Below are 19,369 nucleotides of genomic sequence, written 5' to 3' on the forward strand. Positions count from 1 at the left end.
GTACATAAATGGCAAGGGGTACTTTTCAGTGGTGCTGCAAGCACTAGTGGATCACAAGGGATGTTTCACCAACATCAATGTGGGATGGCCGGGAAGGGTTCATGAGGCTCACGTCTTCAGGAACACTAATCTGTTTAAACGGCTGCAGCAAGGAATTTACTTCCCAGACCAGAAAATAACCGTTGGGGATGTTGAAATGCCTACAGTTATCCTTGGGGACCCAGCCTACCCCTTAATGCCATGGCTTATGAAGCCATATACAGGCAGCCTCTACAGTAGTCAGGAGCTGTTCAACTAGAGGCTGAGCAAGTGCAGAATGGTGGTAGAATGTGCATTTGGACATTTAAAGAGTTGCTGGCACACTTTACTGACTCGCTCAGACCTCAGCCAAACCAATATTCCCATTGTTATTGCTGCTTGCTGTATGCTCCATAATCTCTGTGAGAGTAAGGGGGAGACATTTATGGTGGGATGGGAGGTTGAGGCAAATCGCTTGGCCGCTGATTACGTACAGCCAGACACCAGGGCGATTAGAAGAGCACACCAGGAAGTGTTGCGCATCAGAGAAGCTTTGAAAACCAGTTTCATGACTGGCCAGGCTATGGTGTGAGAGTTCTGTTTGTTTCTCCTTTATGAAAACCTGTCCCCTTGATTGACTTATTCCCTGTAAGCCACCCACCCTCCCCCCTTCAATCACAGCTTGCTTTCAAAGGAAATAGTCACTATCGTTTACAAACCATGTATTCTTTATTAATTGATTATAAAAATAGAGAGAGAACCAACAAGGTAGCCAATACGGGGTATGGGAGGAGGGAAGGAAGGAAAAGGCCACTTCAAAACTTGTTGAATGACAGCCTTTTTCTTGGGCTGTCCACTGGGGTGCAGTGGCAGGGTGCACGGACCCTACCGCCTGCATTGTTGGGCATTTGCGTGAGGAGGCTATGGAACCTGGGGAGGGTGGAGGGTGGTTATACAGGGGCTGCAGCGGCACTCTGTGATCCTGCTACCATTCCTGGAGCTCCATCAGACACCAGAGCATGTCCGTTTGATCCCGCAGTAGTTCCAGCGTTGCATCCTGCCTCCTCTGATCTTCCTGCCGCCACCTCTCATCTCGAGTGTCCTTCCTGTCCTCACATTTGTTGGCCACTTTCCTGTACTGTGATACTGTGTCGTTCCACTCATTCAAATGAGCTCTTTCACTGCAGGTTGACTGCATGATCTCAGAAAACATTTCCTCTCGCGTGCATTTTTTTTCACCACCTTATCTGACAGAGCCTTCAGGATGGAGGAGGGAGGCTTGAAAAATTTGCAGCTGTGGGAGGGGAAAAAAGGGAGAGAAGTATTTAAAAAGATACATTTTACAGAACAATGAGTGTACTCTTTCACAGTGAACAACAATATTCACATTACGTAGCATGTGGTTTCGGTACAAGGTCGCATTTTGCATCTTAATATTGAGTGCCTGTGGCTTTGGTGTTTAGAGATCATAGACGCAGGGCCAGGCAAGAGAATTTGGCTTGCATGCAGCCATGGTAAGCCATTGTCTTTTTGCTTCTGCAACCTTCATTAAAGCAGTGCCCTCCTTTCCCATACCAAGCAAAGGCCGTTGAGTGCTGCGGTTTTCGTGTTAACGTGCAGCAGCAGCAGAAATCAAACTAACCCCCCTCCCAATCCAATTCTCTGGGATGACTGCTTTATCCCTCCCCCCACTGTGTGGCTGGTATCAGGGAAGATCCCTGCTAGCCAGACGTTGACAGCTCAGTGCCAATGCTCGCTCCCTCCCCCCCCGGCCATTGGCTAACTGCAGAGAAGGATTTCTTTTCAGCTACAGGCAAACAGCCCCATAGGAATGGCCACCTCTATCTCCTTAATTAAATTCCTGTATTTCAACCAGGTTACCGTGAAAGATATCACTCTCCTGAGGATAACACAGTGAAATAAAGAACGGATGTAGCTTGAATGCCAGTAAACACGAGGACCATAGGCTGCCAGGCTTTGTCATGCAGTGATACCAGATTAGTTGCTTCTAGCATGGCGTGGTAAAGTGTCCTACCATGGAGGACGGAATAAGGCTGCCCTGCCCAGAAACCTGCAAAGGCTTTTGGAGTACCTCTAGGAGAGCTTCATGGAGATGTCCCTGGAGGATTTCCGCTCCATCCCCAGAGACATTAACAGACTTTTTTCCAGTAGCTGTACTGGCCACGAATGCATCTCAAGTCCTCAGGGCAAATTAATCATTAAAGTTTGCTTTTAAACCATGTTTTATATTTACAAAGATACACTCACCAGAGGTCCCTTCTATGGTTTCATGGTACGGAATACCACCTTGGGAGGGTTGGGAGGGTACTTCAGTCAGGCTGAGTAAAAGATCCTGGCTGTTGGGGAGAATGGTGTGCTGTGTGCTCTCTGCAAGCTCGTCCTCCTCTTCCTCCTCCTCCTCCTCCTCCATCTTCCCCATCTGCAGAATCCTCAGCCATGGTTGAGATTACCACCCCCACCTCGGAATCCACAGTCAGGGGTAGGGTAGTGGTGGCGGCCCTCCCGAGAATTGCATGTAGCTCAGTGTAGAAGTGGCATGTCTGCGGCTCTGCCTCGGACCTTCCATTTGCTGCTTTGGTTTTCTGATAGGCTTGTCTGAGCTCCTTAACTTTCACACGGCACTGTAGTGAGTCCCTATTGTGGTCTCTCTCCATCATGCCCTTGAGACTTTTTTTAAATGTTTTGGCATTCTGTCTTTTGGAACATAGTTCTACTCGCATGGAATTGTCTCCCCATACAGTGATCAGATCCAGTACCTCCTGTATGGTCCATGCTGGAGCTCCTTTTTGATTCTTGGACTGCATGGTTACCTGTGCTGATCAGCTCTCCATGCTGGGCAAACAGGAAATGAAATTAAAAAGTTCGTGGGGCTTTTCCTGTCTACCTGGCCAGCGCATCCGAGTTCAGATTGCGGTACAGAGCGGTCATAATGGTACACTGTAGGATAGCTCCCAGAGGCCGATACTGTCGAATTGTGTTCACACTAAACCTAATTCGAACCGGCAATATCGATTTCAGTGCTACTCGTCTGGGAGGAGTACAGAAATAAATTTTAAGAGCCCTTTGTCGAAGTAAATGGCTTCGTTGTGTGCTGTTAAATTCAACCTAAACTCATAGTGTAGGCCAGGCCTAAGGAAGATCAAATGCTTTACATGCAAGGGAGGAAAGACACTGTCATGTGCAGTATGCGAGTATTCATTCTAATGTCTTTGTGATGTTGCACCCCATAATGCTTTATGGGAATATGCTTAATGCGAATATGCTTATGAATGCATATATGACATAACTGGAATATGTTTTATGCTACATATGCCATGTAACACATCTCTGCAAAGGTTACGATCTACTGAATATATTCATTCTATTTGTAGGCATGTGTCATTTTTGTACTTGAAGTTATGAATATTGGCCGAGTACTTGCTTGATTTTAAGTAGCCTTAGTAAAGCATTTGGTCAGCTTCTTGAGAAAGGAATGTGCAAATTAGGTGCCCAGTCAAGAAAAACTTAATGAACAGTGAATCTTGGAAGACTCCAGTCCTCATAAGAAGTCTTCCTGGAGACATTCAAGATAGCATATGGGCAATGGCTGCTGCCTGTAAAAACTGAGTCATGCATGGACATGTGACTTGCCCATGTGACTCCAAAACTCCATCTTGGAGCTGGACTTTGCATAGGGGAGAAGAGGGGGTCTCCATCCACAAGAGAGTCTATTTATTTAAGCCCCTGGGACACCCCTCCATTTGATCTTCAGCTGGCTCAAGAGAGAGCCTCTCTACCCCCAAAGGATACCTGAAAGAAATTGCAACAAAGGACAATAACCACAGGGGTGCGTGTTTGCTGGACCCAGACTAGAAGAAGGCTTGTCTGTAAAAGAAGCTCTTTTGGAACATCTCTGAGGGTGAGATTTCATCTATATTCCATTTTCTTACTGTATTAGGCATAGACTTGCATGTTGTTTTGTTTGGTAATTTATTTTGTTCTGTCTGTTACTACTTGAAACCACTTAAATCCCACTTTCTGTATTTAATAAAATCACTTTTTACTTATTAATTAACCCAGCATATGTATTAATACCTGGTGGGGGGGCAAACAGCTGTGCATATCTCTCTATCAGTGTTATAGAGGATGAACAATTTGAGTTCATCCTGTATAAGCTTTACAGGGTGAAAGGAGTTTATTTGGGGTTTGGACCCCATTGGAACTTGGGCTTCTGAGTGTTGGAAACAGGAACACTTCTTAAACTGCTTTCAGTTAAGCCTGCAGTTTGGGGGGATGTTGTTCAGGCCTGGGTTTGGCACAGGCTAGCATGTCTGGCACAAACCAGGCAGGGCATTCAAGTCCCAAGCTGGCAAGAAAGCAGGGACAGAAGTAGTCTCAACACATCAGCTGGCAGTTCCCAAGGGGGTTTCTGTGATCCAGCCCGTCAGTCTTCGTTTCCTAACTAGTCTTTTTTCCTCTCCAGCTTTAAGTACGTGCTCTTCACTGAGGGCTAACGTATGCCATGTTTGAGGTTTAAAAGTTAAAATTATTTTGGCCCCCTAGGTGTGCGCAAAGTACCTGAGGGACTAAAGCTATAACTTGTTTTAAAAAAAAAAAAAATCAGTGCGTGCTAGAGAAATTTTAATGTGCGGCAGCAGGGTCCACACAGATAGGTGGTGCATGGCGCAGTGGAGTGCTTTGGAATTACATATCAACTTGCCATACAATGTGTTCATGTAGATCTGGAATTCAGAAAACTGAATAAAATTTCCTGACTCTCCCCCTTCCATTTTGTGCTGAGACAGTGTGAGAAGCTTCATTCCAAAAGAGCAAGAAGTATCTGAAAATGTAGTTTTAAAATGAAAGTGCTATCTCCGTCACAACTGTATGAATGAAATAGTTAACCTTTAAGATGGCAAGGGTAGGTGTAATACACTCTGTCCTTCCTTTTTGACAAGACCCCTCCCCTCTTCCATGTTCAGTTGTCAAACAGCCAAAACACCCAATACCTTTCACCCAGTGAACAGGCATCTTTGTGTGCCCCATCTGGGTTTTCACAGCTGTACATCTGAGTAGGAATCTACCCTGGGCTCTGTACCAGGCTCAACCCTTGGCCTGTTTTTCCTATGTTGCTTTCCCCATTTTTCTCCCTGAGATTATGGCCAGGACCAACACAGGAGATGCTGGTTGGAGCAAGATGTTCAGGCTGGAGGAAGAAGAGGTAGCAGCCTTCCCATTAGAGGAAAGCTGTCATTTGGAATTCATTCTAGGAGATAGTCTTGACTTTGACCTGGCTCCTGTGGCCAGAAACCAAACCTTTTCCTCATAAACCACTTTCTAGTGACCCCTTAGGGGACTGGTCAGTCCTTATGGAGAATAGATGTGCAGTGCATTTATTGGGCAGTGGGTACTTTAAAGCTTAGTAATGGTTTCTCCTGTGCCTGCTCAATATGCTCTTTTCAAGTGTTGATGACTCTAATTCAAACCATTTTTCCCTAAACTTGGCACTGAGGGCAATTTATGTGCTTGCGGAGAATAAGCTCAACGTTTAAAAGTTCAGCCATTTTCTGCTTAGGCAAAACCAAGAATAGCGGGGTATGAAGACCAAGAATAGAAATTGGAAGAACAAAAGGCAAATACCTTTTGGAAGGCTACAAACATGTTAAATTGGGCACAGAAGAGAAGGTTTTATGAAGAAGACACTTTTGTAACATTAGGTATAACCCTGTGTCATGCAGGCCGTGCTACACTACTTGGGCTCTTGTTCTTTCCCACCCATTCCAAAAGTACACACAAGCCTTCTGAAGGATTTCCTAACACTAGGCATCTGCCCAAGAGTGTCTGTGAATTTGCTGCTTAGTTACATTTTGCGTTACTATCCTGTTTTCCCCTTCAAATTATCCTCACTGCCTCCATCCGTATTTGTTATAGGTTATGTAACATCTGTGGGGAGCAGGGGGAAGTCTTGTCACCTATCTAGTTATCTACCCTAATCTTGTGTTGGAGAGGGATGGGGCACAAAAATGCATTGCACTTGTCTTCTGTAAGAGGGTCTACCACAGAAGCTACTCTGAAGTGGAAATCTCTTTACCTCAGATGAAATTCTGCTGCCCTATGATTTTGTATTTTGGTTTTATCCCATGGCTGTGTAAAACCGAAGCATGTAGTCCAGCATAGCTTTGTATAACTGTAGACCAGAGGTTCTCAAACTGGGGGTCGGGACCCCTCGGGGTCACGAGGTTATTAAATGGGGGGTCATAAGCTGTCAGCCTCCGCCTTAAACCCTGTTTTGTATCCAGCATTTATAATGGTATTAAATATATTAAGTGTTTTTAATGTATAAGAGGGGGGATCACACTCAGAGGCTTGCTGTGTGAAAGGGGTCACCAGTATAAAAGTCTGAGAATCCCTGCTGTAGACTAAGATCATTAGCTTTTAAACTATATGAACACTCCCTTTTCTCACACAGTGGTGGTGAATCTAGGATATGTTATCATTCTCAATCATTGTTTGTCTTTTTAAGGTGTTGGTCCCTCTGGTTCTGCTACAACAATTCCTGATGGAGCTGACAAAACGAGGCCAGGAGCCACTCGGTGCACTTCTGCAGTTTGGAGTGACGTACTTGGAAGACTATGCTGCAGACTACATCATACAGCAAGGAGGATGGGTAAGAAGGCAGTGGTTGGTTGATTGCATAGCCCTTTGAGAGTTTGCTTCCATATATGTTGTTTAACTCACCCTCTGCTGGTCATTCTACTAATGAGGTTAAGAGGATTTGCTAGTGAGTCAAGAGGTAGAAATAAGAGCAGTGGTTTGCTAGCCTCCAAAAAGGAAGGCTTATACTCTTAAAGAGGGATATATGATTTGGGATATGGGCTTGTCCATTGAGTTGAAGTGGGTCTCCGATGGAAAACAATCACTGATCCTTGTATTGAGCACATCAAGATACAAATTCTATTCCTGTGGTGGTTAGCGTCTTTTCTTCTGGTGTATAGAGTATTGTACTTTGGAAACAAATGTACATAGGCCAGTAACCACAGATGTACTTTGTGGGAGAGTTTGGTCTCTTGAATTTTTTGCCCCTCTGGTGAGTGCTGGAAAGTTTGTGTACAATATTTTCCCCTCTTTGACATAATCTTTGAAATGTCTTTGGCAGAGGATGATCTCCTTCATAGTAATTCCATATAGGAATGTCAGTAGGCATCCCGTTAGAGACTTGAGTGCCTTTTATTATATCATGTTATCCAGTAAGTAATTAAATTTTGCACTAAATCTTGTTGCAAAATTCTTAAATGCATAGTGACCTGGAGCTGGAGATTCATGATGTATTTAAAGGTACATTTTAAAAATATATATCCACACACTTTGTACTGGAGTGGGTAGATCCAATTTCTGTGAAACCCCTTATTCCTAGCCCCAGCATTTTGTGTTCATAGTTGACGTGCTGGGTCTCCCAGGCTGGACCTACACTGTGGGAGGTTGGGCTTCCAGATTATTTGTCTCAGTAAGGTAGAACGTTTTCCGATTGAAATGGAATTAATCTGGGATTAGTGAAATGACTCCAGCAAGTTGGTTTTATTGTAAAGTAAGCTGGTCAGGGAAATCCAGTGATTAAAAAGTCCTAACAGGGAAAAATCACATTTGAACAGCTTCTCATATTTCAGTATTTTCACTGAATTTTTCTTTGGCAGTGGAGTTCCATACTCACTTCCTCCTTGTCCCCAACTACTTTGCCTCTTGGCAACAGGATGTACTGGTTTCTTATATTGGTGCTAATAGGTTGTTTTTCTGGTGCAATCAGCCATTTTGTCTGTCTGACATTCAACTTGTGCAGGATGGGCAGGGACAGTTGTACTTGACATGCATTTCAGACCTTGGTTTAATTAATAACTGCACTAAGATTCAAATGTTCATTGCTTTTGGTTAAATCTCTGTTTGCAATTTTAAGGAAGAAGACTGTTGGTGTTGTGCCTTATATAAAGCTGCTGTTCTTGATGGTGACCTCTGAAAAGGCCATGCTCCATTCTTCAGCGTCCTTTTTGAAGCCTTTTGTAAACATACTTGTTACAGCCCAGAGCTGCTGAAAACAAGCAGATTTCCAGTATGGCCTTGGAGGGAGGGAGTGTGTGCTTTGTGTTGTCTTTGTGACTGTGCATGTGGCTGGGTAGACTGCATTCCGTCGATCATGAGCTTGTCTGTATGCACCCACTCAGGCATAAAATCAGAATGACACAAGTGGCATAGCAAACAAACTAGAGCTATTTTTGAAACAGAACAGAAAAGGCAGGGAAAGAAACGAGGTGATGGAAACTTTCCAACTGAATAAACGTGGCAGCAATGACCCATCATCATTTGCTCCATAAATGCAGTGGGGGTGCCTGTGCACATGGTTTTTTCTAAGAAAGAGTGTGTTTTTGCCCTTTGTTCCATGTAATGTAAATATTCAGTTTCATTAGGCAATATCAATTTTTCTTTTGGTTTTGGATTAGAGAGATCGTATTCCAGATGCTAGCTAGACTTGAAACTGTGGGTGGGGTATGGGTTACTGTTTGGGCTCCTGAAATGAAGGTAGCTCAATTATTTGTAGTATCTGAAACCATGGCAGGCTATTAGCCAAAACCTTTTTCATGGCAGTTTCTAAGCAGTACTCTCCCTAGGAGTTCTGTGTGGATTGTAGCAGGTTACTAATAGTGCCACTCTGCCATGTTATATCCTCACAGCTCTAATCTCCAGTGAATGGTGACACAGGGACAATGAGAAGTGTAGTTGTGGTGCTGCCCAAGAGCTATTTGAGGATAAGACAGACAGGTAACACTGGTCTACAATTTTTGAGAAGTCGTCTGCTTCAGAGAGAAAATGTGGTATTTATTATGTATTTTGACGTGCTGAATTCAAATATGACAATTAAAACAACTGGCTACTGTTTGTAAGATATTTAAATTTTTACATTTTATGTCTATGTATATTGTGTAGATAGTAGAGTTTTAATCATAAATTGTAAACCTAGGTCTTTTCATGTGTTTATGGTTGCTTTACATATAATACTTTCACCTATCGGGTTTATTACAGCTTAAAAAATCAGCAAAAGGGTTAATAAATAAAATTTTATGAAAAGGCAAAAACGACTATGTACATAGTTTAGTCCTATCAGTGTCTACTCAGCGCCTTCTTGGCTTGTCTCTTGTATTCATTAAATGGAGCATCGCTTGTCCTGTCCACCAATAGTCTCAAGCATTGATGGCCTCATTTGCCCTGAAGCGTTCTCCATTGTTGATGTCCTGGTGAAATTGCTGCCGTGCTCGGGCTCACTGCTCCGCAGTTCGTGGAAAAAATCTAGACGGAGTGGCAAAAATGTATCTTTAAGTGCATGTTGCAACTAAAGGCTTTTGTACTTGAGGAGTTTCCACCAACAGCCTGTAGTTTGTCTGCCCTTGTATGTTTCCCAAGAAATTTATTGCCACGTAAACTGAAGATTCCATGCAGTCTCTTTCCTTGCCACGCAAGTGCATGGTCAATGCATCATCTGTGAAGAACTTCACGCAATCTGAGGACAACAAGACACCTTTATTTATCTTAGCTTCACTTCAACTTGGAAATTTTTCCACAGAGGTACTTGAAACTGCTGTGTTTTGTCAATGGCCTTCGACAAAGTTCTTTCACAGACCCAACTTGATGTGTAAGGGGTGGTAATAAAATCTTCCTTGATTCAACAAGTGTGGATGCTGAACACTTTTTCCTCCCAGGCTCCAATGACTGTCGCGAGTCCAGTCTTCTTGATTAGTGGGAATCTCTTCACGACTATCCCATTCGCGAGAAAAAGAGTACTTTGTGTATCCATCTGCAGACCAGCAAGAGAGCAAACACCTCTCAAATTCACCACAAAGCTGCCCAAACTATGTTGGTCATACTTAGCACTCAAGTTGTTTCGTCATAAGTCCTTCATATGGACTGCATGACCAATGGAATTGATGGCAAAACATCTGCCATATGCAGCAAAACAGCTTTAAAGACTCGCTTCAATGATACAGATGAACAGTCTCCAGCTCATCTGGATCGTGAAACGATGTTGAGGGCTGCCATCACACCACGATGTTTTGCAGGCTCAAGATTCACTTCTAAAGAAGAATGGGACAAGATCTTTGACAGTCCGGAACATGGAACCCTAACATCACTGCCAGAGATTCCACTGTCTGTAGTCTGGAGCCCAACAGCTAGACTAGAGCCAATCAACAATTTTAAGCATCATTTTCGTTCTCAGTGACCCAGAATTAGTAAAGTTTGACTACATTTATTTCAGAAGCATTTTGGCTGTAGAGCAGTGTAATCAGTGGTGTCTAGTTCATTATTCTTGTCATCTTGAAGCTGTGCAAATGGACCAAGCAGCATGTGCAGTAGTGTCTGTTTAGAGCGCATTTAAAACTGAAAAGATACCAGAGTGGCTTAACCCTGTCAGCTTCTGGACCGAAGGTAGAGGAAGAAGACTTGCTGAGCCTCCTTTGCAGAGTAAGGCCTTTGAGGATGTATGATCTCAGAAGCCAGGAGCATCATGTGGGCTGGAATACACCCTAGTTTTTCCAAGAGAGTGTGGGCTTTTAAACTGGAGCCAGCATCTTCCAGGAAGGAATTATTCAGTAACAAGGAGGAGGGGACTAGCTTAGCCTTCCCTCTCTCATACTATTTTTTTCCTATAGAGCCAGGATTTTGGGGACACATGGCCCCATCAACCCATGTCTGCAAACAGCATCCAGAAAGAGTTGGTTCTACAGTGTCAGGGGTCCTGATTATGTCAGTGATTCTAGACTCTTTGAAAGGGGGAAATGGGCTAGGTAGTGGTCAGGAATTTTAACATTAGAGGCTAAATCACTTGGGCAGGGGAATGAAGGTTGGCGCTTCCCTGTGAAAGTCAGTGAAGTTAGCATATAGTATGGTGGGGTGGGAGGCAGCCTCTACTACCAGGGCTAGTTCCAGGCACCAGCCCAGTAAGTAGGTGCTTGGGGCGGCCACAGGGAAGGGGTGGCACATCCGGCTCTTCGGCGGCAATTCGGCAGCAGGTCCCTCACTCCCTCTCGGAGCGAAGGACCTGCTGCCGGACTGAAGCAGCAGCGATAGAGCTCCTGCAGATCGCGATCATGGCTTCTTTTTTTTTCTTTTTGCTGCTTAGGGCGGCAAAAACCCTGGAGCCGGCCCTGTCCACTACTCTCCAAGAGCCTCTGAGGCTAGAACTGCCTTTTAGATTTATCATCTCTCTGCTCAGTGGCGATGTGTGCAGAGTGAGAAGGTGGTGCAGGGAAGGGCAAAGGGACAGAGGATTGGCTCACTGTATTGAGGGAGAGCAAGTGTTCATAGATAGAGATGGTTTAGTTAGGATTTTAGTAGGTTTGAAAATTGAGATTTAAAGTAACTTGTGTTTGTAGAGGAGGGTTAGCTCAGGAGATAATGGCTTGATAGAAGGGCATTTGGGAATAGCTTTATATTTATCAAAACATGCACCTATTGTTATCCTGGTCATTTTGCTTGAATGTTGCATTCCATTCTCTTGTTAAACATTTTTGTTGTCTTTTTAGCTTGTATATTCTTCAGGGCAGGGACGGTCTTCCTCTTTATTAAGGAAGTGTATGCCACATGCAATTGAAATATAAATAATAGCTGCCAACTAAGAATGGAAATGATTACTCCTATCTGGTTTGCAATCCCTGAAAACCCAGTCCTTCTGGAGATAGATGTGGGTTAAGTTTTTAGGGGTGCAGGAAAGAAGTGGGCAATTTCATTAGATTGCCATCTCACTTTCTCTTTGTAGAGTGATAGGTTAGTAGACTATATCTTTTGGATTAATTTGCGCATTGTCAGTTTATGCATGGTTTCTGCTACAGGGCAGGTATGATGTTTAAAGCTCTCCGGACAGCTCATTATGTGAGTTGTGGGCATGATTCTTTCTGTCCTGACATTCTGCTTATTAAAACTTGAATGGTCATGTGAAAATCTTGTTCCTTTCTCATTTTGACCAATTGCAAAGCAGTTCCCCAGGCTGATTTGGCAGCAGCTTAGCTCTTCTGTTTGCTCTGCAGCTGTATTAGGGCACAAACTACTGACGTGCAGTGCGCGTGCTCTCCCCCTCCCTCTCTAGTTCTCTCTCTCTGTTCTGACTTCTCCAGAGCTTAGTGCTGCTGTATCAGAAGCGACTCTTCGTCTCTTGGAAAAATGCAGAGTAAGACCAGACAGTCTGGTAAGGCTTTTTTTCCCTGAGGCAATTTCTTTGATAGTTTTCAAGCTCAGCATGCCCTGTTCCCCAAAGTTAGGTTTCATCTTCATTGAAAAGAATCTTTGGGAAAACCTAGGAGAAGAATTACAAGATTGGTTTCTTGAAATTTAGCTGCATTACTGTTTTTCTCCCCCAGCTTTGCATTCTTGTCACCTCCTGCTTTTGGCTTGTATGAGAGAGGGCTGAATATGAAATGTGTGTCTGTATGCTTTTTTTAATATAAGAGAGGTGCATTTGGAACTCTCAAGAATTTGCCTTTCTTCTTACTTGTAATAGTTTGATTTTTCTTTCTGGGTTGGTGCTGAGTTTGTAAGAAGACTTCAATACTATAAGGAACTGGCCCCTAGTACTTGGATCAAGGTTTAATTTTTAACTTTGATTTGCTTTGTCTGGAAGAGGCAAATGTTAATTCAGAAGGGTTATATGTAAGGTATTAGACTTCAAGCTGCTACCAATGTCTGGAACTCTTGCATGGGTTGGAGAGAAGAAATTTTTTTCCCCACTGGTACTTTGGCTTTTCCCCTTCTATTATGGGGGCGAATAGGGTTTTTATTGGAGTTGTACCCCTTCTTGCTTCTCAGATTGGCAACTTGTGAAAGCAAGACAGTCAGTTTGCACAATGGGAGATTAAAATCGCCTTCTGCAGCATCCCAGGGACTCTGCCTTGGAGATGACAGTGCAGAAATCTACAGACACAGTGTGCATTGTAGGCAAGACAAACAAGTTTAATGTGGTGGAAATACAAGGAAGGAGACTCTAACTGGGAAAGTTTATATAAGGAGTTTTTATTTCAAAACAACTGTATTCAGTGGTAGCACATATTAATCAAACAGTGTCAGCTTTGCCTCATAAGAATGGTCATAGTGGGTCACACCAATGGTCCGTGTAACTAATATCCTGTCTTCTGACAGTGGCCAGAAGCCTCAAAGGGAATGAACAGAACAGGGCAATCAAGTGATCCATCCTCATCATTTAGTCCCAGTATCTGGCAGTCAGAGGCCTAGAGACACCCAGAGATTGGGGTTGCATCCCTGACCATCTTGGCTAATAGCCATTGATGGACCTTTCTGCCATGAACATATCTAATTCTTTTTTGAATCTGGTTATAGTTTTAGCTTCACAACATTACCTGAAAATGTATTCCACAGGTTGACTGTGTATTGTGTAAAGAAATACTTCCTTTTGTTTGTTTTAAACCTGCTTCTTGTTAATTTCGTTGTGTGACCCCTGGTTCTTGTGTTATGCGACAGGGTAAATAACACTTCCTCCTTCACTTTCTCCTCCTCATACATGATTTTATAGATCTCTATCATATCCCCCCCTTAGTTGTCTCTTTTCCAAACTGAATAGTCTTAGTCTTTTTATTCTTTCTTCATGTGAAAGTTGTTCCATATCCTCAATCCTTTTTGTTGCTTGTCTCAGGCAGCTTTTTTTGTGGCAATATAGTGCCTGCATTCCGTGCTTGGTAATAGGGAAGGGGTTTTGCATGCTGGGTGGTTGGGCAATGGTGGGTAGGAAATTAGATCTCTGTCTGGCGAGAAAGGAGAAAAGTTATACGTATTCAGGCTCTCTAAAGTGAAACTGGTTGAAACAGCAACCTTTGTGGTGTTGAATTAAATTGAGGGATTTAATTGGTAAGGCTAGAATCTTAAATGGTGGTAATTTGAACCTGCTCACCGCAGGTACTCGGAAAAGAGAGTGCAACAGGATCACTTCATGAGGCCACATTAGCCCTTGGATGTGGTGGAATCACTGGTTATAATGCCATTGTGGTGATTTCTGATGTGTTAGACATATTTGGTCATGTTTTCTTTGTATAAAAATAAATCAAAGGCAGACTACACACCAGCGATTGCAGGTTATTCCCTATTTCAGAGTGAGATAGATAATCTCCTTTCTGTTCATTCTCCAACTTTTTTTTTTTTCAGGAAAATGGAAAACAATTTTTTTTCTCCCAGGTCTCTGCAGCCCCAGTCTGCTCCTAAAATTTAATATTGCAAATGTTTAATCCTTGATGATCTGGCCAGTGGGATTTCTGGATCTCAGAATGACTAAATTAACACTTTCTCTGACCATTTGGACTTCCAGCCTTATCTATTTGATGTATTAAAATGTTTTAATTCATAGTTGTGTATCCTGAAATGTATAACTTAGCTGTTTGGTGTGTAGTGATGGTGTTTGTTTTTTATGTTTGGAAGAGCGGGGGGGGGAGGGGGAAAGGAAAGGAAAGGAAGCTGGGAGAGCTCTCCTTAAGATGGTTAACATAAAGTGATAGAAGAATCTGTGAAGATAGGCATTCCTTTCTGGCTTATCTGTGGCTCCACCTATTCTAAGAGCTCTGTTTTGAACCACCCAGTGATATGCTCAAAGCCTGTAAAGATATACTCTATGCTGGGTGGGGTGCTCGTTGACCCTTGTATAACCCCTCTAGAGAACTGAGACTGTATTGGTGACGCATCTGGGCTTAGCGTGGGTCTGTAAATGTACCGGCATCTGGAACAGATGAAATGGATTCCATAGCATGTGGGACAGCTTGGGCTGAAATGAGGCAGCAGTGATTTTGTATATCAGTAAGGAATCTGATTCTAGGGCATATCCTCTCTTTCTTGAATTGGCTCTGAGTGCACATCACCCTTCCATTTAAAGTAAAGCTTCTCCTGAATTTTAGGCCTCGAAACCACATGGCTTGTGCATCCCTGTATTTAGGAAAACCTAGTAATGCAAGATTGATGCCGAGGTCCTCAGAAGAATCTGATTGCACGAGATCTCAGGGCGTTCTTAGTGCGTGACAATTTATAACTACTTGGTGCCTTTTTTTTTTTTTTTTTTTGGACAGCTCGATCTCATAGGCACAAATACAGTAGAAAGCACTGTTCCAGGGTAAAGTTTGTAATTTAGGCCCATGAAACTTATTAACTGAGAAGCACGCACCCTCCCCTTATTTGGCAGATCAAAAATGTTCCTGATGTTGGCCACACCCATTGCCTCATCTTTTTTTCCTCTTGCCTCCTAGTAAGGCATTAGCCTTCTCATGATTACATATGGAGCTATTTAACTACAAGGGATTCAAAGGATATTAAAGGGACATCAGTTTCTCCACAAGGTGGTGCTCCTGTGTGGCTAATAAGCAGAATTTTTTTTGTAGAGAGCTTGTGTTTTATTTTTTATTTTTTTTTAAAAAAGCCATGCCTGATTGTTGAAGGGAAAATAGCCTTGCTCTTAGATCTCGTAGTAATGCTACAGCTCACTGCTGGTAAACTATAGTCCCACAGTAATAGGCAGTCAGTTTGTGGTATGGTTTAGTGACTGAGTGGTTGGTACTGTGGATAAAAGATGACTCATCTCTTTAGTTCAAGACCTAGGCAGCTTCTGTGTGTGTGGTTTTTTTGTTTTTGGAAAGTGAGATTTGAGAGAAGGTAAAACTTTTTCTGAACTGATCATGCCTTGCACTACAGGAACTGTGTGAACAAAGGACTAGATCCTGGGACACACTGCCACTTGCCAGGGTAAACGTCACTAAGAGCTGACCCTCAGAGACATTCCCTTTACAGAACATTTTTGTTAAATGTAAATTATTTGTGAATTACAATATTAGTAACCTTCTTTTTAAGGCTACTGCATGTTTGTTCCTGACTAAACTTCTCTAGTTCTCAGAATGGCGGCCTTCTCTGAGGTGGGAATAATGTGGCATCAGCTAACAGGAGACACCTGGCAGGTGTGTCTGAGCAGGGCCCCAAAGGAGATAGAGGTTGGGGAAACATTCATGAGAAGACAACAGTTATACGCTGCTGCTTGCCCACACCAGTAAGCCTCTGCTGATCAAGCTGGCTCATGGGCTCACAAAAGGGCTGGGTGGGTATTACTAAGCAGATTACTTTCTGTGTGGCTGCAGTCCAAGCCCATGCGTAACTCTCTGCATGTGCCACATTCCATTAGCCCAGATGGATAAATGTGAAAGGCAGCCATCAGCCAGAAGCTCTGATCATGATGTGAATGATGCATGGAATGCTGGGTGGCTGCGAAAGTATGGCTGTGCCCTAATGTGGGGCGTCGGGGGGGAAGCTGGAGCAATTTACTTGTCCAGCTCAGCTGGACAAGTAGGGCACATGCTAACCTCAGGAGCAGGAGTCGCAAAACATCTAAGTCCAAGTAAAATAACTTTTTAAAAGATAAGGGAAGGGACTTGCTGTGTTACCTTGGGCAAGTCAGTAGTCTGGGATAGAACTCTTGCATCTCAGCCCCTTGCACTAATTGGTAGACACGTAGCTTCACTACACTGTTGCATTAAGCCCTGGTTTTATACAAAAAGTCAGGAAATTCCAAAGTATAGCTTCCAAAGCAACTTTAACTTGCCTCTTTGTATGTTGTGGCATGTACTTGTATAATTCTCCTTCACTAGGGTTGTCAGACTCTCTTTCTGAGGGCTTGTCTACATGAACATTTAGTTTGCCACAAGCTGGGTCTGAATCTACTCCACACTAGCCTTTAGCAGGCTGACTGTCCATGTGGACCTTGCTGACGTACTTCAATAGTTAATTAATGTGCTTTGATCTATTCCACTTTCAAAGAGGGGTGTAGTTAAACCGATCTAAGTCCCCGAGTAGCCAGTGCTAGGTCAATGGAAGAATTCTTCAGTTGACCCAGCCACTGCCTCTCTGAGAGGTGGATTACCTACCCAATGGTTCTTATCTATGGGTACATGTACCCCTGAGGGTACACGGAGGTCTTCCAGAGGGTACATCAACTGATCTAGATATTTCCCTAGTTTTACAACAGCCTATATAAAAAGCACTAGCCAAGTCAATACAAACTAAAATTCCATACAACTTGTTTATACTGCTCTATATACTAGACACTGAAGTCTAAGTACAATATTGATATTCCAATTGATTTATTTTATAATTATATGGTACAAGTGAGAAAGTAAGGATTTTTTCAGTAATAGTGTGCTGTGACACTTGTATTTTTATGTCTGAGTTTGTAAACAAGTAGCTTTTTAAGTGGGGAAAATGCAAGACAAATCAGATTCCAGAAACGGGTATAGTAGTCTGGAAAGGTTGAGAGCCAGTGACCTACCTTGATGGGAGAATCCCTCCTGTTGGTGTAAGTAGTGTCTACACTGAAGTGCTACAGCAGCACAGCTGTACTAGTGTAGTGTTTTAAGTGTAGACAAACTCTAAATGTTTGTGTAGACAAGCCCTAAGATGTGGTTCTACATCTTACTGGACTACTTCTTGGACACTTCCCCTGCCATTCACAATTTGTGTAGATAACCACCTCTACCATTCACAATCACATAATATCCCTGTGGGAGGTGCAATAATTTTCTGCAAAGAAAAGTAACACAAGGAGAGTAATATTTTTTTTAAGGTTCTTTTAATACACCTGGTTGTAGGGCTAACTGCACTGTAGGCCACTTTAGTCCCTCTTGAATGCACCTCTGAGGTGACAGGTCTGGCTTTCTGCACCTCATTCTGGGTGGAACCACATGCTCCAACCACTTTTGAGTCTCTGGACTGCAGCCCTCCTGGTTCCCAATTAGTGTGAACAACACAGGCCCAGTTTGGATCTGGCCTCTGTAATAGTTCCCCTTTGCGAGCCTGTGATTGCAGTGATACAGACAGTGTCCTCAAAACAAAATATTAATCATACTTAATCAAGGTACAAAGCTCATAGAGCAGAGCGGGGAGGGAAGGCCTATATGCATGGGTCCTTCTTACACCTTAAACTTTCCTTGCTAGCTGCTGTTAGATCCCTTCAAACCAGCTAACTCCATCTCACATCATCTGTCTCTCGCTCTCTAACCCCTTGCTAGCTGGTCAGCTTTTGCTGGCACCCAGAGCAGTCTTTCTCCTAGCTCAGGCCAAATCCCCTTCCTTTTCTGGGGTTTTTGTGCCGTTGATCCCAGGCTTTAGACCTGGGAAGAGTAAACCATTCTAGCCTGGATGTGGCCAGATAGACTGTTACTTCTCTATTGATGGCCCAACCACTGTTATCTTAATTCCTTTGAAGGTATTTAACCCTAAGGTCTTGTCTTTTATCTTTGCTATTATTTTCATTTCCTCTGGATTTTCCCCTTGTGGCTTCCTTTGAATTAACTCTGTGTATTCAGGCAAGTTAATGTCAAACAGATAACCTGAAGGGGATGTGATATTTATAAAAAATGCTACACGTAACTCCCTTATTTTCACATATGGATCATTTGAAATAGGGATTCATGTTTTGCCCATAGTTCCTGGGTATGCATATCTGTAGGTATAGGAGTGATTTTTACCACTCTTAAATGGGTATGGGGGAACTTGCAGGTCCTGGTTCTAGTCAACTTTTGACTTGGATTGCCCTCCTGAAGCTGAATTATTACATTTTGATTAAGTGACAAAGATCTTCCAGTGGAGTAGCAGCTTTGGGCAAGGACTCCTGACTGAGGCTGTGCTGGAGTTTAACAGTTATCAGCACTTGTTCATAGGGGACCCATTGCTAATGATGGTTGTCAGCAGTGAGTCAGTTTCCTAGTGCAGGCAGACATACAGATACTGAATCCAGGCTGAAAGGCTGTGTCTGAATAACTAACTTTGAAGCAAATCTCCCACCATTACATTACCAGTGGTGCCACTCCATCAATGCACTAATGTGGCTCAGCCTGTAACATTTATATGGCCATGACCTCTAACCCAGAGGGTCTAGACAACGTGTTGATAACAGTGCTGGCAGATGATCTACATAAGCGCTCCCACAATCGCCAACAATGGTAACGCTGCAGTGGTGGGAAGTGCATGTTGTTAGTAGCGTTGTGTCCTCTCTTTACAAGAGCTGTAGATGCTCAGATTATAGCCTGAAGCAGGGAATAGAAACCGCCTTGCTGGTGCAAACAGGAAATTACTTCGACACCTGTGAGATCTACATTTAGTGATTCTTGTTTTTCCGGTTGTTAAGGGAATTCTGAAAAAGTTGCTGGATCTTTTCTTTGCTTGCCTGCCTGCTTTGAGAAACAGAGGGTAATGTAGGCTCTTGTATTGTGAACTTCTGTTCATATGTTTGTAATCACAGCTTTGTCAACCATTAAGGGCAGGAATTTCCCTTCTGTGGGAGTTC

At 43.2% G+C, this 19,369-nt stretch overlaps 1 protein-coding gene across 4 annotated transcripts in view; it reads left to right on the plus strand.

Moving 5' to 3' along the window:
- Positions 1-19,369, plus strand: part of BCL2L13 (BCL2 like 13) — a 79,131-nt gene that overhangs the window by 50,453 nt on the left and 9,309 nt on the right. For 3 of the 4 annotated variants that reach the window (XM_032789339.2, XM_075069582.1, XM_032789342.2), the window contains one exon: positions 6,542-6,685. In XM_032789339.2, the coding sequence (XP_032645230.1) occupies positions 6,542-6,685 (144 nt within the window). Of the gene's footprint in view, positions 1-6,541; positions 6,686-14,205; positions 14,404-19,369 lie in introns of those variants that run through there. The other variant, XM_032789343.2, reaches the window with a different exon arrangement.

The sequence above is a fragment of the Chelonoidis abingdonii genome, chromosome 1 (assembly GCF_003597395.2).
Source record: "Chelonoidis abingdonii isolate Lonesome George chromosome 1, CheloAbing_2.0, whole genome shotgun sequence".
NCBI lineage: Eukaryota > Metazoa > Chordata > Testudines > Testudinidae > Chelonoidis > Chelonoidis abingdonii.